A 25,953-nucleotide genomic window follows, 5' to 3' on the forward strand; every position below is an offset into this window, starting at 1 on the left:
ATCCTGGTGACCAGATAATAATTCACTCTGATGTTGAGCAACTGATTCAAATCATTAAGTATACAATGGAATTGTTTTTCCACCGCACTGCATGCTGTGAAGTTGCCAAGGTTATTTTCCCTCTGTGTAGTCTCTTTTGAAGGCGAAGAGTAAACTTATCTGGTTTAAGAGCCTGACTCTGCCACCCGTGTCGCATATAGGAACTTTGATTTGCGTTGACCCTAGAGTATAGCTGGCCCACGAGAATAACTCTCTGGCACCAGACAGGGCAATCCGATTGGCGATAGTTTCGCTTGCACCGATTCGTTGACGCAGCAGGACTCCTCCAGGACCCGCCTTGTCTCGCTGGCCTGCTGGGAATATCGTTGTTGTTTAGTCGCTCAGCCGTGTCCAACTCCTTGCGACCCCTTGGACTGTAGCCTGCCAGGCTCGTCTGTCCGTGGAATTCTCCAGGCAAGAATACTGGAGTGGGTTCCTTCCCCGGGGATCTTCCCAACCCAGGCATCGATCCGAGGCTCATTCGTTGGCTGGTGGATTCTTGACCCTTGCGCCACCAGGGAGGCCCCGCCAGGAGTAGTTTTTTCCCCCCCCCCAGAAGTGGGTCTCCTGTCTTCACCGCTGCTGCGTCTAGAGATGGTGGTGCGCGTCCTTGTCTTGGCTCGCGGGGGTTGCAGCCACCTGAAGCCTTGGGTTCCTTTGTTGAGCACCAGGGTTGCTTCACCCTGTCTTCCTCTGGAATGTTGTTTCACGTGTTGCCTCTCATTTTCGTGAATCCGGACGCCAGGTGCGCGCGGCGTCAGGTCCACGGTGCGCAGGCGCGTAGCCCCCAGACTAACTCGTGCCGGCTTCGGGTGTGCAGTGCGCGCTGGTGTTCACCTGACTTGTTTATTCCTAGGGAGTGTCGCTAGTGCGCCTGGGTCTCAGATGGCGAGCGGCGTCAGCCTGGGCTCCTTCAACAGCCGAGCGGACGGCATGCAGCAGCGGTCCTACTCCGTCTCCAGTGCCGACCAGTGGAGCGAGGCTACGGTCATTGCAAACTCAGCCATCAGCAGTGGTAAGAGAGAGGCACGGCCCCGCGGACCTGGGCCGCCCCGCGGTCCTCGGTTGTAAACCAGAGGCTGGAGGCGACGCTCTGCTGTGAGCGCGGCCGCCCTGCCGATGGCATCACGCCGTCCACCTGTCGAGCAGTTGCGTCCTCCATCGGCCGCTTCACCCGCGTCATCGCGTGTCCCGCTCCGGTGCAGGGATGCGGCGGAGGTTCGCCCCCTTGACAGACTGGGAAACTGAGGCTTTGGGAGAGGTTGTGCCCTGGCTCACACAGCCCTCCACGACGTGACCTTCATGTTCCATCATTAGGGTGCGCTGTTGGTGGTTAGGCTTCACTTTTTTGGCATCAAATCAAAGCACATAATTCTTCCTCCTTATCTGTTGTCCCAGGTTCCTGGTATATCCTCTTAAGTTTGGGAGAGTCTTCCCTCTTCCTTTTTTTTTTTCAAGTGTGGACATCTTCTTGGGAAACAAATGTGCTCCCGGGAAACCATCTTGACATATGTGTGAGCACATGAATTATGCAGCATCGAGGCCCCGCTTACTGCAACATGCTTTGCCTGTGGCATTTTTGTCTATGGCCTGTTCACCGGTATTTAAAGGAATTCCCACTGTACTGTGCCATCTATCAGACAGGATTTTAGAGTAATTTTAGCATAATTTGTTCTAATTAAAAGATTCAGCATCAGGTCTTCCCTGTAGACCCAGCAGCTGCTGCCGCAGGACGTGTACTTTGGGTAAACAGCATCCTTGTCTCCCCCACGCTTCTCCAAGCGGCCGCCAAGCAGAGGCCTTAAGGAGAGGCGTTGCCAGGCCCAGGAGGAGAAGCAGGGTCTGGGAAGGCAGCGCCAAAGGGTGCTATGGCCTCGCGGGCCTGGGGCGTACACACGGCCTCACCTGGAGCCCAGCACCCCACTCCCTCCTCCTTCCTCAGACAAAACGAGATGCTTCCATGGAGAGCAAACCTCTGCCTCCAGCCTCTTCAGGGGCTGGGCGTTTCACCTCTTGTCTGGTATCATGACAGCACCTCTAGAAATTCAGGGGTTGAAGTCGTTATACATTAGCTGCCTGCAGGTTATTCCCTTGTAATGTGACACATGTGTGTTCACAGTCATCGGGGCCCCAGAAGGCCCAGTGTCTCAGCAGACTGGGCTGTGTTTCAAGCAGACCCCCCTCCCCGCTCCCCCTGCCGACCGGACGGCCTTGGCAGGTGACCTCCATGTTATTTTCTTCAAATGGGTGTGCTCTTCCCGCCCTTGTATGGTCCCTAGGTGTGTAGGGCACCGCCCGCCTGTGGCTTCTGCCCCTGAGTATGTGCTCTTGTTGCCACGGTCACTTTTCTTTTTGGAGGGGCAAGTAGTCCACATACTCGTTTTAATAGCTAAGTTGTAGGCAAGAATGCTGGAGTGGGTTGCCCTTTCCTTCTCCATTACATACTTAATTGCATTGGCCAGTTCTCTGCAGTGTATCCATTTTTCAGTTCAGTTCAGTTCAGTCCATTTGCTCAGTCATGTCTGACTCTTTGCAACCCCATGAATCAGCACGCCAGGCCTCCCTGTCCATCACCAACTCCCGGAGTTCACTCAAACTCACGTCCATCAAGTCAGTGATGCCATCCAGCAGTCTCATCCTCTGTTGTCCCCTTCTCCTCCTGCCCCCAATCCCTCCTAGCATCAGAGTCTTTTCCAATGAGTCAACTCTTCGCATGAGGTGGCCAAAGTACTGGAGTTTCAGCTTTAGCATCAGTCCTTCCAAAGAACAGCCAGGGCTGATCTCCTTCAGAATGGACTGGTTGGATCTCCTTGCAGTCCAAGGGACTCTCAAGAGTCTTCTCCAACACCACAGTTAAAAAGCATCAATTCTTCAGCACTGAGCTTTCTTCACAGTCCAACTCTCGCATCCATACATGACCACTGGAAAAACCATAGCCTTAACTAGAAGGACCTTTAGCATTAGTCTTTGTTCTAGCAGGTTTATGTCGCCCTCTTTCTGAGAAGGCGCGCTCGTGTTTGAGGGTAGGAGGAGCTGACCTGGGCCTCCTCGGCTCGGTGCTCACACCGCCCTGGCCCTGCCTTGCCCAGCAGCTGCCCCCTGCCAGAGCTCTCCTCGTCTGATGAGAACTGTTGAGCCCCCAGCGTAGCCTGATTTGGTCAACCTTTGGGCTTGGCTCTTTATGTGCCGTAAGAGTTATGTTTGGGGAGTATAACTATGTAATAATATAGAAGAACAAGATTCACCCCAAGTGTTGGCCTCCCACACACTCAGAATATTTTTTCAGGAAAAGCACTGGAAGCAGCATATGAACCTAAAATCCATTCTTTACAAATATTCTGTTTGCACAGAGACTCTCTAGGGGGCTTCCCTGGAGCTCCAGTGCTTAGGACTCTGCCTTTCCAATGCAGGAGGCGCGGGTTCGATCTCTGGTCAGGGAACTAAGATCCCACATACTGCAAAGTGCAGCCCACTGCCCCCCGAAAAAAAAACGCCTTACTAGCTAACTCTCCCTCTACCCAGTAGCTCTTTGCCTCTGGTCACGGGTGTGAGCCAAAGCACCCCCACACCTTGTCTCATCAGAGACTCCCCGATTTCCAGACGCTTGATTTAGTTGGAAGCCTCTTCCCACGGAAGGTGATTGCCTTGGTCTGTACAGTTCGGTGCAGTTCGGTTCAGTCGCTCAGTCATGTCTGACTCTTCGAGAACCCATGGACCACAGCACTCCAGGCCTCCCTGTCCGTCACCAACTCCCAGAGTCGACTCAAACTCATCTCCATTGAGTTGGTGATGCCATCCAGCCATCTCATCGTCTGTACAGGCATCTTTATGAAGTGCCTGTAAACTGAGGTCACCCCCGGATGAATGCTGTTTTGAAACGGACCAAGCGATTGTCACACACTAACGCCGGGTGCCCATTGTTCTTCCATGTAGCGTGTTTGTGAAACACCAGCTAGGCCTCCTGCTGCCCCAGAGCGCGAAGCCTGGACACAGGAGGTGAGAAGCAGTGTGAGCCTGCAGTGGGGTGTGGGTGGAGAAAGCCCGGGCTGAAACTGCACAGTTGGTTTAAGGATGAGAGAGTTAGTCACAGAAAACTTCCCAAAGAGAATCAAACTTGAGCAGCATTTCAGGAGCCAGATGGATTCCTTGTGTGTGTAAAACCACAGAAGGAGGTTCTAAACATGAAGGCTGTTTGGACCAAAACTCGGAGAGGAGGAAAGGGGAGCTTGGAACAGCGGAGGGGCCACACCTTTGTAGGCAAAGTAATGTCTCTGCTTTTTAATATGCTGTCTAGGTTGGTCATAGCTTTTCTTCCAAAGAGCAAGCATCTTTTAATTTCACGGCTGCAGTCACCATCTGCTGTGATTTTGGAGCCCCCCAAAATAAAGTCTCTCACTGTTTCCATTGTTTCCCCATCTATTTGCGATGAGTGATAAGGGGTCAATATTGCAGCATTAGGACTTCCCTGGTGGTCCAGGGGTTAAGAATCCGACTGCCAACACCTGGGACTCGGGTTTCATCCCTGGTCTGGAAAGAGCCCACACGGCCCGGAGCAACTAAGCCAGTGAGCCACAGCTTCTGAGCCTGTGCTCCGGAGTCCAGGGGCTGCAACAGCTGCAGCCCGTGTGCCTAGAGTCTGTACTCCGCAACCAAGAGCCACAGCAGTGAGAAGCCCTCTACCCGTAACCAGAGAGTAGCCCCCCTCACCCCAAGGAGACAGAGACCCAGCACAGCCAGATAAACTATAAATAACTTTTTTTAATTGCAGAGTTAATTAGCACCTTGTTTAAAACTTAGAGCTGACATGTTAAGTAGCAAAGATCCAGAGAGACAACAGAAGGTTTCACAGAAATAAGGTTCCTGCAGTTTCACAGGGATTTTCCTTCACATCTGTATTTCCTGAGGACGGATGGCTGTGTCACACCCAAGATATGATTGAAAAGAGAAACAGTAGTCATGATAAAAAAGAGCTAATGATATTGAGGCCCTCGTGTGGATCGTCATGTTTGCTGCCCATGGAGTGGGCACTGCTCTTAGCTGCATTTCCTGGTGGGGAGACTCTGGTACAGAAGGGCTCAATATCGCTTATGCAGAGTCACATCCTGGTGAAGCTGCCATGTGAACCCAGGTGGCCTGATTTAAGCCTCAGACTCTGCATCAGCACTTCTCAAAACGCTGCCCAGACCCGTGACAGCAACGTCCCCCAGGAACTAGTTAGAAATATAGATTCTTAAATCCCATCCCAGTCCCGTGCTTGGGTGCTAAGTCACTTCAGTCGTGTCCGATTCCTTGAGACCCTATGAACTGCAGCCCACCAGGCTCCTCTGTCCGTGGGATTTTCCAGGCAAGGATACTGCAGTGGGGTTGCCATTTCCTCCTCCAGGGGATCTTACCAGACCCACTGAATCTAAAACTCAAGGGTGGCACCCAGCAGCCTCTGTGCTAACATACTCCCCATGGAATGATACTGTAGGCTGACGTCTGAGAACCGTCACTCGAAATCCTTGCTTCTCAAAGTGTGGTCCACGGACTAAGTGGTATCTGACAGCCCCTGGAAGTTAGCTAGAATCGCAGAGTCCCGAGCTCCAGCTAGACTTCCTGGATCGGAGTGCACGTTGTCAAGAACTCTAGGCGACTGGGGCTCACTTGCATCCAGAGTAACATCCCGGTTTCCCTCTCGTTAGTACCACCCGGCCATACCCCAAGCAATTGTTAATAAAAACCAGGGTACAGGATCCAATGGCTGACTTCAAGAAAACACGTTTATGAATGGGTTTCAGGACCTCAACTTGGCATCTGCATTCCCTGCCACACTTGGAAAATAACCACAAAAGAAGCAGTGATTAAGGGCTCTCCATCGTGTTTTATCTCTAAGTCGCAGTAAAATACAAACTCCACCTTTTTTTTTTTTTTAATCATTTTATCTCTTTCTCCCATGTCTCTAGTTTGTATGTCAGTTCAGTTCAGTCGCTCAGTCATGTCCGACTCTTTGCGACCCCATGAACCACAGCACGCCAGGCCTCCCTGTCCATCACCAACTCCCGGAGTTTACCCAAACCCATGTGTATTGAGTTGGTGATGCCATCCAACCATCTCATCCTCTGTCGTCCCCTTCTCTTGCCCTCAATCTTTCCCAACATCAGGGTCTTTTCAAATGAGTCAACTCTTCACATGAGGTGGCCGAAGTATTGAAGTTTCAGCTTCAGCATCAGTCCTTCTAAAGAACAGCCAGGACTGATCTCCTTTAGAATGGACAGGTTGGATCTCCTTGCAGTCCAAGGGACTCTCAAGAGTCTTCCCCAACACCACAGTTCAGAAGCATCAATTCTTCGGTGGTCAGCTTTCTTTATAGTCCAACTCTCACATCCATACATGACCACTGGAAAAACCATAACCTTGACTAGATGGACCTTTGTTGGCAAAGTAATGTCTGTTTTTTAATATGCTATCTAGGTTGGTCATAACTTTCCTTCCAGGGAGTGTCTTTTAATTTCATGGCTACAGTTACCATCTCCAGCGGTTTTGGAGCCCAAAAAAAGAATGTCAACCACTATTTCCCCATCTATTTGCCATGAAGTGATGGGACCAGATGCCATGATCTTAATTTTCTGAATGTTGCGCTTTAAGCCAACTTTTTTACTCTCCTCTTTCACCTTCATCAAGAGGCTTTTTAGTTCCTCTTCACTTTCTGCCATAAGGGTGGTGTCATCTGCATATTGAGGTTATTGATATTTCTCCCGGCAATCTTGATTCCAGCTTGTGCTTCATGATGTACTCTGCATATAAGTTAAATAAGCAGGGTGACAGTATACAGCCTTGACGTACTCCCTTTCCTATTTGGAACCAGTCTGTTGTTCCATGTCCAGTTCTAACTGTTGCTTCCTGACTGCATACAGGTTTCTCAAGAGGCAGGTCAGGTGGTCTGGTATTCCCATCTCTTTCAGAATTTTCCACAGTTTATTGTGATCCACACAGTCAAAGGCTTTGGCGTGGTCAATAAAGCAGAAATAGATGTTTTTCTGGAACTCTCTTGCTTTTTCGTTTGGTTTCGTTTCGTTTGGTTTGGATGTCAGAGTCATAGAAACGCTTACCCAGTGGGAGCCGCAGGAGCGGGGGCAGGGGCGCGACAGCAGCTTTCGAATCCGAGTGCCTGTGTGCTGGTGAATATGCCTTCTTATTATCCCACGTGTTTATTGCACATAATAGTACATAATGTGGGGGTTCCATTTTCCTCTACCCCATCGTCCACTCTAAATTAAGACTTTGGCTCCAGAGAACTTTGTCAAGTCTTCCCCTCTGGACGCACAGGTACCCTGGGGGCTTCTGCCTTTCAAACAGCTGTGAGCAAACTCCTAATTAGCTAGATGATGTTGTGGTGTGCAAAACCACAAAACAGGAGGTCGTGGTTAAATTAAGCGAGGGGTGGGGGGGCGGGAGGAAGAAGAATCCATTCTGTGAGCTGGAATGCCCCACTGCTTTATGACTATTACTTGGTAAGGTTTCACATTTAAGTACCTGAGGTTTAAAATTAAATGTCTAATATAATTTGGCGTTGCTAACGTGAGACCCACAGCTGCCCCGAGAGGAAATGCAGACAGCTTGGCTCAGGCTTTCAAATTGCTGTCTCCCAGCTCGCAGTCAGCGTGGAGGGTTGGGACCCATTCCCACTCAGCGCTGCATGCAGCTCCGAGTAATTTTTTAAATGCAGAAACATATTCATCTTGAGCTTCGGTGTTGAGAAAGGCTGCTCCGGTAGTACATGAAAAATTAATTTTTTTACATTTTTCCTCACTCTCCTAAGTGTTTGACAGAAGTAATTTTTGCAGCAAGAGAGAATAAAAAGTGGCGGCTGTAAATTCCTGTCCCAGAACCTGTTGTGCAGATTCTTTATGGACCCAGAATTGATCTACATGTCAGACCCTGTTGTGGTTTAAACTGTTTATCACCGTAATGGCAGGAGTGAGCCCGTGAACACCAACTTATAATCCCGGGTGAAAGAAATTGGTGCTCACAGTCAATGAAGGGGCAGCTCGGCTTTATTGATAGATTCAGAACAATTATCTCTGCAACAACTATTGGCTGAGGAGTCTCTGGGATCTCGTTGGAAGCCTGGGATTTTTTTTTTTTTTTTTGATTAATCATTTTCTTTATAGGTCCTTTTCTCCAGAAGTGTTAGCATGACTGTGGGTAGCCGGGGACTCTCCGGGGTCGTCTGCAGTATACTTGGTGGTCTTACCTTGCTCTGAGGCAAAATGTATTTAGAGGTGCGTCCCACCTGTGCTGACGGCCGGAGCCAATGCCATGAGCCCCGTGCACTGCCTGCGAGTGTCCCTGCGTGTCTCGTCAGCAAGCCTGCAGGCCTGCCAGCATCGCCTGCCAGTGCCAGCCGTGGTGCCTGTCGGCGTGGCAGCCAAAGTCCCTGTCCCTTCTCCTCCCGGCTGTCAGGTTGTTCCAACAGCTCCACCCCATCCCCGATTGCTTCACTCCAACAGTTAATCTTCTGCCGCCCTGGCCGGCCCGATATCCCCGGCAGTATTGCATTGCTTCCACTGCCGCTTGAACATTTCACTTCAGCCTGCCTGCACCAGGCCACTGTCCGACCTCGTCAGCCCCAAGTACAAAAGCCATACCCGTCTTGCACGCTTCCATGTGGAAGGTGTGTGTGTGTGCGCCTGCTCCCTCCACACTGTGTAACCACACATCTTCCCACCCGAATCTGTGGTTATAGGGCAACCAGTCCTGAATCTGAAGCAAAAATTTACGTATTTGCAAACTTTCAAAAAAAATTTTTTTTTCATCATGGACATTTTTTTACAGGACTTTAGGCTCCCCAGGTGGCACAGTTGGTAAAGAACCTGCCTGCTGATGCAGGAGACACTAGAGATGTGGATTTGATGCCTGGGTTGGGAAGATCCCCTGGGGGAGGAGATGGCAACCCACTCCAGTATTCTTGCCTGGAGAATCCCACGGACAGAGGAGCCTGGTGGGCTACAGTCCGTGGGATCTCAAAGAGTCAGACACGACTAAGCATGCACACACCATTAGAAACACACGTTTCCGCTCCGGTCCGTGTGCCCTGCACTTCCTTTGGTTTCTCCCTCCCCATAGAGCCAGCTCCAGAAGGGACAGGCAGCCCTGAATTTGAGATTACAGAGAGTATGCCATAAATGTGGGTTCTGGGCATGTTTTCTGTCAGTTCATTGATTTTAGTTTCCACAGCTCGAGCACTTTTTCTCTCTCCTTGGCTTCTGTGCTAGCAATTTTAGCATGTGACCAGCAGGTGGCGGTAGTGAATGGCAGTACCGCTCTCATCTGGGAGTTTAATGGAAATATAGTTGCCTTCCCAGTCGGCTCAGCAGAAAAGAATCCATATGGCAGTGCAGGAGATAGGGGTGAGGCTGGGCGTACTGGGGTGGGGTTTCAATCCCTGGGTCAGAAAGATCCCCCTGGAGGAGGAAATGGCGACCCACTCCAGTATTCTTGCCTGGGGAATCCCATGGACAGAGGAGCCTGGTGGGCTACGGTCCATGGCGTCGTGGAATCAGATATGACTTAGCAGCTGAGCAAGGGCACAATAGTTGATTTACAATGCTGTGTTAGTTTTGGGTCTTTAGCATGGTTATACATATGTATCTATTCTTGTCCAGAGTCCTTTCCATTGTAGGTTATTACAAGTTAGCAACTGTAGTTCCCTGGGCTATACAATAGTTCCTTTTTGTTTATTTTGTATGTAGTATGTATCTGTTAATCCCAAATTCCTATATTATACCCGTCCCTTTCCCCTTTATTAATCCTAAGTTTATTTTCTTCCTCTGTGAGCTTTTCTCTGTTTTGTAAATTAGTTCATTTGTATCTTTTTTTTTCCCAGATTTCGCATGTAAGTGATATCCTATGATATTTGTCTTTATCTGGCTTATTTTGCTTAGCTTGATAATCTCCAGATCCATCCATGTTGCTGCAAATGGTATTATTGCATTCTTTCTATGGCTGAGTAGTATTCCATACACATACCGCATCTCTGACCATTCATCGGTCAGTGGACGTCATGTTGCTTCTATCTCTTGGCTATTGTGAACAGTGCGGCTATGAACACTGTAGTGCATTTATCTTTCCAAATTAGAGTTTTCTCCAGATATATTCTCCTAGGAGTGGGATTGCAGAATCATATGTTAGCTGTATTTTTAATTTTTAAGGAACCTCATACTATTCTCCATAGTGAAAGTTGCTCAGTCGTGTCCAGCTCTTTGCGACCCCATGGACTATACAGTCCATGGAATTCTCCAAGCCAGAATACTGGAGTGGGTAGCCTTTCCCTTCTCCAGGGGATCTTCCCAACCCAGGAATCAAACCCGGGGTATTCTGCAGTGCAGGTGGATTCTTTACCACCCGGGCCGTCAGGGAAGCCCCATTCTTCATAGTGACTCCACCAGTGCGCACGCCCCCAGCAGTGCAGGAGCGTTCCCTTATTTCAGCACCCTCTCCAGCGTTCATCATGTGTAGACTTTCTGATGGCCATTCTGACCTGTGTGAAGGGATACGTCATTGTAGGTTTGACTTGTGCTTCTCTAGCGTCAGCAGTGCTGAGCATCTCTTGTGTGTCTGTTGGCCATTCTGCCTGGAGTCTGAGTTTCTACAGCTGCCTCTCTCTGTCGGGTACCTGCTATCTAATGCCCATTTCCTGAGAGTCATTATCCCTGTTTGATAAGTAGGTTCAAAAAGGCTGAGAAACTTAAGACAGCACTCGTTTAATAGCCAGAATTCAAATCCAGGGCTTTCCTATTCCAAAGTTTATGGTTTTCCCCTCTGCTATTTGCTTAAAGGATAAGTAAACTCTTGGTATTGAAACAGCATATCATAAAAATTGTTTATCTTTTCATCAGGCTTGCTTTCTAAGGGAAGATACGCAGACGTTTTCCCTCTCTCACTAATCCTGAACTTTGCCTTTCTCATCATTTCTCCCAAATCTTGGCTGGCATTCAGAAGCCATCCCCTGGGGGTTGTCATCAACCCTCGGCTCTGCTCAGTATTAAAGGGCCCGCGGGCTCTCATCTCGGAGTTGGGCAGTCCCAGGCTCAGCCGCCGCGGTCTATTCACCCCACCAGGCTGGTCGGCCTAATTAAAGGAATGACCCCAGTTTCCTTCTACACGCGGAACCCGCTTCCCTTTCTCTGCATGGGACCGAGGAGAAAGCAGAAGCTTCCTAGGGTATCTGGCCACAGGGGGGAAAGGTGTATTTTTTTTTCTCCCAATCAGAACATTGTTACTTTGTACTTCGCCTGCTCGGTCCTTTCCTAACAGCTATTTCTAGCAGCAGGTGCTGGCCCCGGGGAAACGCTGCCCCCAGTATCAGACACAGAGCAGAAGACTCCGAACCTGCAGGCCAGCAATTCTCGAGTTGCCTGGCAGACGTCTGGAAACCATTTTGAACAGACGGCCGAGAAGAATGCTCTTGCAGTCGCCATGGTGCCTGGTCCCAATCTTTGGGGCCCTCTGGCCCTCGGTGTCTTCATCTAGACCGGGGGTTCTCAACCAAGGGTGATTTTTGTGTCCTTCCCCTGGGGATATTTGGCAGTGTCTGGAGACAGTTTAGGTTGTCGCAGCTGACAGGGTTGGAGGGTTCTGCCGCTGGAATCTAGAGGGGTAGAAGGCAGAGAAGCTGGTGAACATGGGGCAGCTCCCCCAAGACAGAGAACCATCCTGTTCAAAGTCAGGAGCACTGAGGGCAGAAAACCCTGGTCCTGACCGCGGAGACGTGGGCTCCCTGGGCCCTCCCAGCCACTAGCTTATCCTTCCCAAAGGCAAGGGAGGCTGTTTCATTTCTTGAGAGAATGACTGCAGCCACACCATGGCAGTGCCTTGTACACAGCAGCACTTTCAACTCCGCTTCCCAGATGGCCCCTCGAGACAGAAGGCAGGGCACATGGCTGGCCTCATGGTGTCCTGCCGCCACCGCCAGTAATGCTGTCATATGGTGTCCATCCAGCACCCACTGCCTGCCAGGCACGAGGACCCGGGGTGGGTGAGGCGGAGGGCTAGTACCATCCCCACTTTGGTGAGAAAACAGAAGTAGCAGAAGGCTGGATCCATCTTAGGCTGTGTCTTAACCTCCACCCACTGTGCTTTTCCGTGAACCACCCGCCCCCGAGAACACTGCCAGAAGGAGACCCGGGGTGGCCCGGGCTGTCTGCGGGCCTGTGTTGAGGACACTTGGGAGGCACACGTTGGCAGGCGTCATCTCAGTGTCCTCCTACTCAGGCCACGAGGCAGGTCAGGCTCAGAATTGAAGCTGAGAGAAAGAGGTTCTGCGTTCACGCTCAGCAAGCCAGCTGTGCACACGTTGAACGGGAGCCCGACGTCGACAGGCAGACCCGGCAGAGCCTGTCTCCTGAGATGCTGAGACTTCCTCTGCTTCCCTGGTGGCTCAGCAGTAGAGAATCTCCCTACAATGCAGGAGACGCGGGTTCCGTCCCTGGGTCAGAAAGATCCCCTGGAGAAGAGAATGGCAACCCACTCCAGTCTTCTTGCCTGGAGAATGCCACGGACAGAGGAGCGTGGCGGGCTGCAGTCCATGGGGTCGCAAAGAGTCGGACACGACTGAGCGATTAGCACTTTCGCTTTCGCTCTTCCCTAAGAGATGAGAGGCTGCTTTCATGGGGCCGTGTTTCCAGAAGGTCACTGGCAAATGGGGAAGTGTCCAGAGCAGTGGATAGGGGTATTTCGAGAAGGCTCTGGCACCCCCATCAGAGAAAGAAGGATGGAGGGATTGGAAGGTAGGAGGGGCTCTGGGGCCAGGGGAGGGCTCCGTGGTCCTGCTCTGGAGGGTGCTTTTCCAAAGCACTGCCTCTGGGCCAGGGAGGGGGGCTGATTTGAGCCTCGGGGTCCCCAGGCAGCTTCTCAGGTACAGCTGGGGTTAAGATCCACTCCTCTGGAGCTGGAGGGTGGGGAGCGAACAGCATGCGCAAACAGTGGTCGAGGAACAAGCAGGAACCGTTCATCCCGAGGACCGAGCTCAGAGCAGCAGGTCAGGGGGCAGGAAAGATTTATGACAATGTTTTTTAAAAGTTGGTATTGGAGTGGAGTTGATTTTTGAAGTTGTGTTGGCTTCAGGCGCGCAGCAGAGTGAGTCAGTTACGCGCGTAGACATACCCGCTCATCTTTAGATTCTTTTCCCGTAGAGGCCACTACAGAGTATTGACAAGACACACATCACTATACGTAAACTAGGGAACTAATAAGGACCTGCTGTGCAGCGCCGGAGTTGTGACAGTTTTGACACAGTTCAGCTCAGTTCAGTTCAGTTGCTCAGTCGTGTCCGACTTTTTGCGACCCCATAAACCGCAGCACGCCAGGCCTGCATGTCCATCACCAACTCCTGGAGTTCACCCAGACTCACATCCATCGAGTCAGTAATGCCATCCAGCCATCTCATCCTCTTGTCGTCCCCTTCTCCGCCTGCCCCCAATCCCTCCCAGGATCAGGGTCTTTTCTAATGAGTCAACCCTTCTCATGAGGTGGCCAAAGGATTGGAGTTTCAGCTTCAGCATCAGTCCTTCCAATGAACACCCAGGACTGATCTCCTTCAGAATGGACTGGTTGGATCTCCTTGCAGTCCAAGGGACTCTCAAGAGTCTTCTCCAACACCACAGTTCAAAAGCATCAGTTCTTCAGCACTCAGCCTTCTTCACAGTCCAACTCTCACATCCATATATGACCACTGGAAAAACCATAGCCTTGACTAGATGAACTTTTGTTGACAAAGTAATGTCTCTGCTTTTGAATATGCTGTCTAGGTTAGTCATAACTTTCCTTCCAAGGAGTAAGTGTCTTCTAATTTCATGGCTGCAGTCCCCATCTGCAGTGATTTTGGAGCCCCAAAAAATAAAGTCTGACACTGTTTCCCCATCTATCTCCCATGAAGTGATGGGACCGGATGCCATGATCTTCGTTTTCTGAATGTTAAGCTTTAAGCCAACTTTTTCACTCTCCTCTTTCACTTTCATCAAGAGGCTTTCTAGCTCTTCTTCACTTGCTGCCATTCTTTTTGACACAGAGAGTAGTGTAAATGTGATACGGCGTAATGTTTGGGCATACTGTTTCAAACATCGTGCCCTCGAATCTTTCACTTTTGCCCTCCCCGCTGACCCTCTTTAAGCTTCAGCAACCCCACACCCCCCTGTAGCTGGAGCCACAGCCTTCACGGAGGATGGGGTGTCCCTTGTAAAGCGTGTCCCCCCCTCACCTTTGGACCCATCACCTGTCACTCCCAAAGGACTCTGCCCCTGCAGTTACCCCATCTGCTTCCTGTACCATCAGATCCTCCTGGGTGTTGGGTCCTTCCGTTCAGCAAGCAGGCCCACTCGGGCGTCTCCCATCCTGGCTCCATGGCCCTCTGACCTTTCTACTCCTCCTCAGCGCTCCTCCTCGCACCCTCCCAGAACCCCGTCTATATTCGCTGTCTCTGGTTACTCACCGCGTGCTTTCTCTCTGGCCCATCCCTGTCTCGCCCTCTCCCCACACGGCTGGACCCCGCTCTCTTCTGGTGTCCAGGCCACCCACCCTGTCCACCCCAGGCGCTCCACGGCTACCTTTGCCATCTGCTTCTCGGGGGAGCCCACTGCCAGCTCCATCATGCTGGACACTTCTCCTGTCTTGGCTCCTCTGACATTGCCTTCTCTGGGTTCTGCTGCTACGCCCAGAGGTCTGCGTCAACATTGGTGATGTTGCTCAGGACTCAGCCTCTCTCCTCAGCCCGCGCCCTGCTCCAGTGGGCCCAGCCAGCTCTCTGGACAGGGAAGACCACCAAGGCCACAGCCAGCCTGACGCCACCTCCTCCACTGCACACACGTGACCAGTGGCCTTCTTGAACAGCTGTTGACCAGTTCACTCAGGCTCGTTAAATTCATAGCAGAACCAGGCGTCCTTCTAGAAACCTGTGTTCGCACCAACCTCCCCACCGTCTCATCTTCCCAGTGGCTCAAGTCTCAGATGCAGGGCCACTCACGCACGAGTCCTCCCTTAGCCTGACTCTGAAGGACCCGTTCTGTGGTGAGTTCTATGGACTTGACTTCCTGAGGCGCGTGCCAGCCACTCACCCGCTGATCTCCCTCCCTTGTGTCCACCACTCGCCCTGCAGCCCTGCGTCATCTCCTGCCTTTTTTCCTTGTTTCCCTAAAGTCTTCCAAACTCATCTGTAAAAGAAAATAAACATGAGCCCCTGTTGCCTCTGCCTGCACGCACACCCCGTGTCTCCCCCCTGCACGTGGTGTGTCTTCCTGATGTGTTGTTGCTGGCTGACCAGGACGGTTGGTCTGGGCCCTGAGGTCTCTCTGTCAGGTCTCCCGCCCCCCGCCTGGCTCCCTCTCCATGGCTCAGATGTGCTCTGCTCGGATCTGGGCGAGTCACCATGGCCGCTCAGGACTCAGTGTCCACATGGCCTGAATGGCCCAGCCACCTTCCCCCAGATGTCCTTTCTCCTGAGCTTGACTGTGACCTGGCTGTCACTGCACCACTTCTCTGTTTGGCTCCTGCCTGTTGTGGCAGGTCCCTGCCCCTTCCCATCCCGTGACCACGTCCAGAGTCATCCCATCTGGCTTTCTCGTTTGTCTCCTCCCTGAGCCTCTTGTCTCGCCAGACCCCTGAAACCACAGCCCGCACGTCGTCACAGCATCTCCCTCACTCACTAAATGCGCTGAGCTCACTCCCGAGTCCCCTTGGATCATCGGTAGGCCATCCCCAAAGAGGGGCGGACCCCATGGTGACAGGGGTGGTGTGATGGGCTTGCAAAGTGAGCTCCCGGGCCTTTCTGCCAATTTCCTGTGATAAAAATTCTGAGTTTTTAAGATTTAAAACAAAACGCTTTGCCCGCTGCTCTAGAAACTGTTTCCTAGCAAAGCCAATGCCCCTTATGTGGAACAGAGAGGGTGGGGAGAATGTTTCAGTTTCTGGCCTAAAACATTCCCGGTGGACCGTGCGAGCACCTGGGCAGGTTTTTAATGTGTTTGTCTGGCTCCATAGGGTCGTAGTCGCGCCAAGCAGGATCTCCGTTATGTCATGCGGTACTTTTCATTTCGGCGTGCGGACTCTGCTTGTTTTCATGGGCTTCAGTCATTGCAGTGCATGGGCTTAGTTGCTCCACAGCCTGTGGGATCTTAGTTCCCCAACCAGGGATTGAACTTGCATCCCTGCATCGCAAGGTGGATTCTTAACCACTGGACCACCAGGGGAGTGCCTCGTACAAATTTTTAAATCAGTTGACGGTCAGAGATTAAAACTGAGTTTCCTTCCTTCAGTGATCTCAAGCCGTTTCAGAATCATAAGTAAGATCAGTGCTCAAGTTAGTAGGGATAATCTAGATTAGGTTGTGAAAATGCATTTCATGGCATTTAGTTAGTTTTATGTTTAACCTCAGTTATTCCACAAATATTTATTGACCACTTCTGGTGTGTCAGCCGCTGCCCTGAGCCTGGCAGTGGAGCCAGGGGTCAAGAAGGAACCCCTGGGCCTCTGGAAGAGAAACGAGAAAAAGATAACCAGTAAACAAGCAGGGATCAAGAAGGAACCCCTGGGCCTCTGGAAGAGATAACCAGTAAAAAAGGGATAACCCTGGGCCTCTAAACAGGCTGAGAATGAACCCCTGGGCCTCTGGTCAGAAAAAGATAACCAGTAAACAGGCTGAAATGTACTTGGTCAAGTGGAGAGAAGTAAAGCGAGGTTAGTAAGTGGTAGCTGTGATATACATGTTTGTGTTCAGAAATGGGGTTCTGAGTGAACATGTGAATTACTGAGCCTTCTTCCCACTGGGACTGTAAAAGCGGTTTATCCGTTCATTCATTCATTCAACAAACATCGTGCACTTTACCATGCGTGGCGGTTCCCCGCGGTGTGTTTGGAAACGGCCCTGGAGAAGACAGATGTGTTACTTGGCCTGAAATGCTGGTAGGAGGGCATGTGGCCTACCGGGTGGAGGGAAGGGTGTGTGTCCCAGCTGGGAAAGGCATGGTGTGTGGGGAGCTTTGTGGGGTGAATGATGAAGGGACTTAGCTGGAGGGGAGACCCCCAGGTAGGAAGGACGATTAGAAAAAGCATCCCCAAAAGGTTTGGGCTTGAACCTGGGCAGTCAAGTGACCTCAGATTCTCAGGGAGGAGTAATTGCCTTTACAAGCTAACTCCTGAGTCCATGTGGGTGATCATCAGTGTAGAAAGATGAGGGGGAGGTGGGCTAGGGGGGAGTCAGGGAGTCCAGGCTCATCAACCCCTTATTCTCCTGGAAGTCTAGAAGTTTCACAGACAGTTTTACAGTTTTAGTTTTACTAAATTTTACAGTTAATTTCTTGTATTTGTTAGTTTGGTCCCAGCAGTTTTAGTTGCAAACTTTCAGTTTTAGGGTAATTTTTAAAAAGAGAGAGAGAAAGAGAAAACATCACTAACCACCCCCCCACACAACATCCAGTGAGATATAGGTAGAGTGGTGTGAAAAGATTCATCAGATATATATGTGCCCTTTCTCCAAGAAATGCAGTCGCACAGAGTCGGACACAACTTAAGCGACTTAGCACGCATGTGTGCATTGGAGAAGGAAATGGCAACCCACTCTAGTGTTCTTGCCTGGAGAATCCCATGGACAGAGGAGCCTGATGGGCTGCCGTCTATGGGGTCGCACAGAGTCGAACACGACTGAAGCGACTTAGCAGCAGCAACAGCAGGTAGGTAAGTAGATAGACAGATGATAGATGGCAATAGAGAGAGAAATTGGAAGTGGGCAAGGGGGATGGATGGACCGAGGGGCAGATGAGATTAGGTAGGTAGGTAAGGTGGTTGATAGATCGTTAAGCAGAGACAGGTTGGGGTGGCTGGCTGGCTAAATGAGATAGGTAGGTAGGTAGGTGGGTAGGTAGAGTGCTAGGTGATAGATTGATGGACAGCTGATAGATTGTCGAGAGAGACCTGTGTGCAGATCAGGCTTATCCTCGAGCTCTCTGTGTGTTTACTCCTCTAGTATTTGTACATTACATTGGTTTTTGCATTCTTGAACTTCTTTCAGTGAATATATCTTCCCTTACATCTTTGCTTTACTCTCTGACAGATAAGGTTATTAACAGAAAGCGATATTAATATTAATTACACAAGGATACTAAAAATTTTATATCACAAGGAAACAGATGGTTATTTTAAATGGCTTAAAATTTTGCTCTTTTATAGGAAGAAACATTTTAAACATATTTAGTTATAAATGCTATTTTAATTGCTACATTATTTCTGCAGTGGGATTTTTAAAATCTTATTACATTAGCAGGGGAATGTTTCTCTATATATTTCAGAGTCTCTTAAAATGTGTTCTTATTTACAAGAAAATTATTATAATTACATTTAAAATACAGTATCCAAGAGCTCAATCTTATTGATAAGTGCATTATACAACTCCCACACCTGATCTTTCCCTGGCCACAGTTCAGATTTCAGCTCCACAGGAAATCCTCTCTCTGTAGCATTTAGCCACGATTGCAACCAAGCCAGTTACCTTTTTACATGGGCTCTCTGTTTTTCATGGTGTTTATAAATATGCAGTCCTTACCCGGTCTCTGAAGTTATAACTGAGGGAAGCATTGCTCCTTTAGAAATGCTTCGATGTATCATATAATTACAAGACAGAAAAATATACTGCAAAATTTTCAACTTAATTTTACAAGATCCGGAAACTCAGCTTGCAGCCAGCTATTGGCTTCTTGGTTCCTTTCATCTCAAGCTGTGCAATGATACAGAAGGTGAAATAACCATCTCTACTGCCCAAAACAGCCATCAGAAATCTCCTGTCTGAGTGCTGTTTTCCTTTGACATCAAAATGTCCCGGGAAGTCGGTGTCCGGGAGCACCACCCTGCCGGCTCCAGGAGAGACGCCTTCATGGTGGGGGTGCAGAGGGAAATTGAAGGCTGGGGGCACGTCAGGCCGCCATCAATCAGAAGGCGGAGCAGAGCCAGCAAGACACGGGGGTCAGGCCCCCAGATGAGATTTGTGAGCCGGCAGCATGCGTCCGGGCCACCCATTCTGGAAAAATTATCATCCTGTGATACCATCTAAAGCAGTCAAGGTTGGGGCTATTGCCTGAACCAGCCCCAGGTTTTTATACATGTCTGTCTTCCAGGGCGCTGGCAAAACTATAAACCACAGTGTTAGCCATCAAATCACATGAATACAAACTCCTGGACAGTTATTTTTTTAAAGAAATTATTTGTCCTTTCAAACAATACTCACTTTTTTCCCATAGTGTTCATTGTGCTGTTTTTCATTTTTAAATTCTTTGATTTCTAGAAGCCCTAATAATAGAAGTGCGGTCGTGAAAGTGCCACCAGTGGGCGTGACATCTGTGTATCATGTGGCTGGAGCACAGTCAGTGGGTGTCGGCCATGCACGTGGCAGCCCGCTCTGGGAGGTCTGCCTTCTTCCTTCTAGCAAGTGGGTTGACTCGCCTATCCCTTCATTAATTTTTGTGATAGTAACTTTCTACTTTCCCTAATTATAAAGGATTACATTTTAGAAAAATTTTAAATGCAGAGAAGCTTTTTGCTGTAAAAACAAACAAAAAACTCCTGCAGTAAACTTTTAGTCTGGGGGAGTGCACCCTTCTAGTGCCTGCGGTCCTGCTTATTTCCGAAAGTTGGATTATGGCATGACTGGCTTTAATCATAGATGTGTTAAGTTTCTGTACTCTCTGTGACTAGCAATAGAGGCGTGGTTAAGTAAGTTACAGTACAGCCCTTACTGGGCTGCCACATTGCCCTGTTAATGCTGCCTTCCGTGTAATGGCCGGGGAACATGTTAAAGACGCTGTAGGTGCCCTCATGCTGTGAACCAACGTCAGCGTGACTCGTGTGGTCCCACCGCTCCCGGCCCTTCTCCCGTGCTAAGCTGGGGAACAGCTTCCCACGCCCATGTGACCTCCCCACCCCGTGCCCCATCAGATACCGCCTTGTCCAGGAGGCCCTCAGCTCCCTTCTCTGCTCTTTTCCCTCCATACCACGTCCCACCTTCCAACCCTTGTGACTCACCCGTTGATTTTATTATCTGTCGTCTTCCCCACTAAAACTGAAACATCTTAAGGGGGAGGACTGGGTGGCTCAGGTGGTAAAGAATCCACCTGCCAACGTGGGAGGCTCGGGTTTGATCCCTGGTCTGGGACAACCTCCTGGAGAAGGAAATGGCAACCCACTCCAGTATTCTTGCCTGAGAGATCCCATGGACGGAGGAGACTGGCAGGCCATAGGGTCGCAGAGTCGGACACAGCCTAGTGGCTGAAACTACAACACAGAAGGAAGAGGATTCCGTCTGGTCCACCTCTCTGTCCCAAGGCCCAGGACGGGCTGATCTCCATCAGGGACAGCCCGGGAGCCTCCCTGCAGGCTTCCATAAGGTACCAGAGTCATCGCCCTGCGCAGTCCTGCATTCGGTGCTTTAGACACACTGCCCACTGAATCTGTTGCAGCTCTGAGTCTCAGAGAGTCTGAATAACTGGCCAGGGTCACACAGCTGGCAGGACCTTGTGTGTGCAGATGGGCTGGGGGTGTGTGCGCCTGAGTGGAAAGTGCGTGGGGTGGGGGAGTCATCCAAGATCCAACTGTTTCCCCTTGTTCTCACTTCAGTATTCAGAAGTGAATACCTACTACCTGTGTAAAGTGTTTTACAGAAAGTTATCCCAAAGATTTTACATAAAATACTTTACAAATATTTTATGTAAAATATCCTGAATATTCATTGGAAGGACTGATGCTGAAGCTGAAGCTCCAATACTTTGGCCACCTGATGCAAAGAGCCAACTCACTGGAAAAAGAGCCTGAGGCTGGGAAAGATGGAGGGCAAGAGGAGAAGGAGATGACAGAGGATGAGATGGTTGGATGGCATCACTGACTCGATGGACATGAGTTTGAGCAAGCTCTGGGAGATGGTGATGGACAGGGAAGCCTGGCATGCTGCAGTCCATAGAGTCACAAAGAGTCGGATACAACTGAGCAATTGAATTGAACCGAAAAAAAGAAAGTGAAGTTGCTCAGTCATGGCCGACTCTTTGCGACCCCATGGACTGTAGCCCGCCAGGCTCCTCCATCCATGGGATTTTCCAGGCAAGAGTACTGGAGTGGGTTGCCATTTCCTTCTCCAGGGGATCTTCCCAACCCAGGGATCTCCCACATTGCAGGCAGACTCTTTACCATCTGAGAACTGCTGCTGCTAAGTCTCGTCAGTCGTGTCCGACTCTGTGCGACCCCATAGACGGCAGCCCAATAGGCTCCTCTGTCCCTGGGATTCTCCAGGCAGGAATACTGGAGTGGGTTGCCATTTCCATCTCCAATGCGTGAAAGTGAAGTCACTCAGTCATGTCCGACTCTTAGCGACCCCATGGACTGCAGCCTACCAGGCTCCTCCATCCATGGGATTCTCCAGGCAAGAGTACTGGAGTGGGGTGCCATTGCCTTCTCCAATCTGAGAACTGAACTGATCCCAAATATGAATTCTGTAGTTAGGAAAAACACAAGTGAAGAGGTGAACATTTGAGAATTTCCACTTGTACTTTGTTAGGAGCTGTGTTCAGCTTGCAACTTGAAGGGGTCAGGAAAGTGTGGTCCTTGACTGGTGTTGGTAGAGCCAGGAGGAGCAGAGCAAGGCGGGGGGGGCTGGGGGTGGGGATTTGAAGCTTTGGGGCGGGGGTAGGGGGTGGTCAGTAGGCGAGCTGGGACCTGGTGGGCAAACAGAGACCAGAGTCAGGACACCACCGGGCTCCCTGCCCACATCCTGCCTGTTGCCACACAGAGGAGAACGTGACCAAGACAGCAGGAGACCCGATCCAGCTCAGAGCAACCGGGTCAAGTCATGGGGAAGCCACAGAGCCTGTCCCGTCTCCTGGGGAGCAGACATCACCCCAGTAGGGACTGGGATTACTCACATCAAGTGTCCACAATAGGATGAACCATAGCTTAAGAGTCTCATGGCTTTGAGCAAACTGCAATGTTCAGTAGTCAGAGCACGTTCTCAGGCCGGAACCCAGAACAAGGCTCTGGATCCTGGTCTTGCCCGCCCCTTCTCCTTGCCCACACGAGCTCGGCTTGAGCAAACAGGCTTCCTCCGGAGACTCTCCCGACGTGGAGTCAGATACAGTTAGATACTTAGAGATTCCATTTTGTTAGATTTTTTTCACGTATTAAAGTTGTATTTGTGGGAATTCCCTGGAAGTCCAGTGGTTAGCACTCTGCACTTCCATTGTAAGGGGCACAGATTCGATCTCCCGTCCAGAACTAAGGTCCTGCCAGCCTCGCAGCCTGGCCAAAAAAAAAAAAATATGTTAAATTTGTAAGAATAGTGGCTGTAGTGCCTCATGAGAGAGTGGCATTAAGATGTGCTTTTCCCGAGAGCTAGAAAATACTGTGCAATTCCAAATTATCCCTCAGCTCAGCCTGTTTCTCTGCACTTTGTCTCCATGTCATCGTTTTGAGCTTTTTCTTCACAATCGAACAGATCTGGTTAAATTCCTGAGTAGCCAAGGTGGGGTAGATTCGCCACTTCGAGTGCCTACCGAATCCCATTCTTGTGCCCATTTTGCATATTAAGCTTGTAAGTCCTCAGCTCTCTTCACAAGTATCAGTATCTTCTCTTTTTTTCCCGTTTCCCACTCACCCTCATGAAATAAGGGCTTTTGAGTTGCCCCAGCTACAGAAGCACCCAGGCAGACAGGGAAGCCCAGCCGTGCTTTGCTGCCCCCTACCCTTGGGATGCTTTTAGAAAGAACTCAGTCACCTGTAGTTCCAAAGGTCAGTCTCTGAAAAGGACAGAAGAGACACCTTCACCTGGGAAAAAGTGTCCTGAGATCTAGCATGAGGAAATTAACTTGAATTTCACGGAAGAAGGAAGAAAACACATACCCTGATTTCTTCCTTTTTTGAGCCAGAGCTGGGGAACCAGAGAGAGCACTAAAAATAGCAGCTGTTCCCAAGAGCCCGTGGCTGCCTGGAAATGGAGGGTCTGAGCTGGGTGACTGGGCGTCTAACCTGGGTTATAGCCCCCGAGGACCTAGAGGAACCTAGGATGGGAAGCCTTTCGAGAAACCCTAAAAGCGCTCCCACCTTGGGACCCAGAGTCTCCTCTGCCCCCCAAAAGTGACAACCCCAGTGATGAGCAGGAGACAGCTGGCCAGTCCCAGCCGCCCCTGTGCTGTAGGACAGGCGTCCCCAGGGGTCCAGGGACTGTTAGGAACCGAGTTGCGCAGTAAGAGGTGAGCGCCCGGGGAGTGGGTGGAGCTTCACCTGTGTCTCCCCGTCACTGGCATTACCGCCGGAGCTCCACCCCCTGTCAGATCAGCAGTGGCATCAGATTCACGTCGGGGCACGAGCCCTAACCTGCAAGTCAAGGCCGCATATCCTGAGATGGGCACAACAGAGGAAAAATGGGCGCAATAGTCGTGATGCACTTGGGTCATCCAGAAACCACCCCCACCCCCCGCCCCGTCTGTGGAAGCACTGTCTCCACGAAACCGAGCTCTGCTGCCAGAAGTGCTGGGGACCGCTGCTCGGACATCACAGGGAGTGTGGGCAGGGACAGTTGGCGAGAGTGTATTTAAGACAGCACCGTGGATGGCCAGAACCTTCTGCAGGGAGGAGGGGCGGGGAGAAGAGGGGAAGACTCGTCTTCCTGAGGCCTGGGGGCTGGCAGAGGCGAGGAGGTCACATCCTGCCTGGGGAGGCTGTGGGGACTCGCTTCTTTTAACCTCACCCCCGGGATCCGAGGCGGCGTGGGGAGAATGGGAATGAGCCATCCCCCGGTGAATAGCAGGCGGCAGATTCTACTTCCCGGCTGGGCCACCGCATCCTTCACTGACCCTCCGTCAGCCACACGGGGCTGGGCTCCTGCTCAAGGAAAAAGAGAAAAATGTCAGTTATTATGTTTGGGAGCACAATCTTATCTTTCATTTTATTTTACAGCAATTTCCCCAAAGATCCGCCATAGTATCTGATGGAACCATATTGACAAAATTTTAGCCGTGATAAAGAAAATGCTTTGAACTCCCCGCAAATCCAAGTCAAGATCTCCAAACACTTTCTTCTTTATTGTGTCCTGTTGCATTTTATTTTACTTTTGCCAGGACAAAGCCCAAATTCCAAGGCCGTGCTGAATGAAAGTAAAACGATAAAACTAGAGTGGTATGATGGGAGTCAGTTTTTTTTTTTTTTTTTTTTTTAAGAATTTTCTGGTCTGAAGGCTAAATTATTAACTGCCTTTTTGTCAGAAGTAATTTAATATTAGTTTTTAAACACCACCATTAATTTTAGATGTTACACTCCGATTTCTCATTTTTGTGGAAAAAGACAAAATAAGAGCTGCTCATTTGGCCGATATTATTAAACCACTGAAGAGGGCTGTACTTTAAGCAGCACTTCAGAAATGAAATGGCCTTTGGTCTGCGGTTTCGAATGGAGATATTCTTCATGGTGTCTTCATCCACGGGCTTACTGGGAGAGGCAGCTATCCTAAATATAATCTTTGACAGATTTTCAGGCAACGTAAAATATGTGTCACGTTACAAACTTTATACATCCCTGACGTGCTTTTCAATTTGAGACCGACATGAAATGGTCATGAGATTCAGTAGCATAGAACACAGAAATTTAGGGCAGGTTTTCAGATGGGCTTTTCAGCCGTCATGAAACCTCTTACTTGCCCAAAGCTTAATAGTCATAATTATTAGATCTCCTTTTAGCTTTCTTCTTTTTGTCATTTTCAGAAGTGATGGCAGAATGAGATTAAGGTTGTGGCGACCATAGGTTACTAATTATGCTGCAAAACAGACATAGCCTGGGACTGTTCCAGAAGAAGCAGGGTGATTGTCGCCCTGGTCAAGCTGGCTCATCTGAGCACCCCTTTGTTGTTGTTCAGTCGCTCAGTCGTGTCCGACCCTCTGCAACCCCATGGACCGCAGCACGCCAGGCTTCCCTGTCCATCACCGACTCCCAGAGCTTGCTCAAACTCATGTCCATCGAGTCAGTGATGCCATCCAACCGTCTCATCCTCTGTCGTCCCCTTCTCCTCCTGCCTTCAGTCTTTCCAGCATCAGGGTCTTTTCCACTGAGCCAGCTCTTCGCATTAGGTGGCCCAAGTACTGGAGCTTCAGCTTCAGCATCTGTCCTTCCAGTGAACACTCAGGGCTGATTTCCTCTAGGATGGACTGGTTGGTACCCTTTGGGGCAGCCTTTGTTCCCCTGGGCACAGTCCGTGGGAGTTACTCATTTTATTCCAGCCCAGAGTCGGTGGTATACTTGTGTCCTAAGTGGCAGAATCTTGGGCTTCAGACACATTGTACTGTGCCAGCCTGCCCATCTCCACGTGTGCTGGGCAGTTTTTGCATCATTGGAACGTAGGGCTTGCCAAATGAAGAAAGCTACAAAGCTGCTTCCAAAGAAGAAATCTTCACTACCAGATCTGGGTAGAGACAAAACAGCCCGCTCTGATCTACTCATTTGCTCTGGTTTGGGGAAGTTTCTGTTATTCTGCGTGCTAAGTGCTAAGTCACTTCAGTCATGCCTGACTCTTTGCAATGCTATGGACGGTAGCCCACCAGGCTCCTCTGTCCATGGGATTCTCCAGGCAAGAATGCTGAAATGAGTTGCCATGCCCTCCTCCAGGGGATCTTCCCAACCCAGGGATCAAACCCGTGTCTCTTACATCTCCTGCATTGGCAGGAAGTTTCTTAACGACTAGCACCACCTGGGAAGCCCTACCTAATACATATTAATATTTGTGACCTGGTCAATATTGTTAGCCTCATCTCTTATTAATACAGCACCAGACTGATTCCCAAATTCCAAGTGCAGACGACCTGAATGTCTCAAGTTCTTTATTCAAATGAATGCAGTGCCAGCCCTCACCTGCCTCTGGTTAGA

The 25,953-nt window shown here is 50.1% G+C and overlaps 1 protein-coding gene across 5 annotated transcripts in view; it reads left to right on the forward strand.

Annotated features, from left to right (window-relative positions):
• Positions 1 to 25,953, forward strand: part of AGAP1 (ArfGAP with GTPase domain, ankyrin repeat and PH domain 1) — a 572,049-nt gene that overhangs the window by 403,615 nt on the left and 142,481 nt on the right. For 3 of the 5 annotated variants that reach the window (XM_070368539.1, XM_070368537.1, XM_070368536.1), the window contains one exon: positions 896 to 1,054. The exons of the other annotated variants lie outside the window; for them this stretch is intronic. In XM_070368539.1, the coding sequence (XP_070224640.1) occupies positions 896 to 1,054 (159 nt within the window). The remainder of the gene's footprint in view (positions 1 to 895; positions 1,055 to 25,953) is intronic. 5 annotated transcript variants of the gene reach the window in all.

Source organism: Bos mutus, chromosome 3 (genome assembly GCF_027580195.1).
Source record: "Bos mutus isolate GX-2022 chromosome 3, NWIPB_WYAK_1.1, whole genome shotgun sequence".
NCBI lineage: Eukaryota > Metazoa > Chordata > Mammalia > Artiodactyla > Bovidae > Bos > Bos mutus.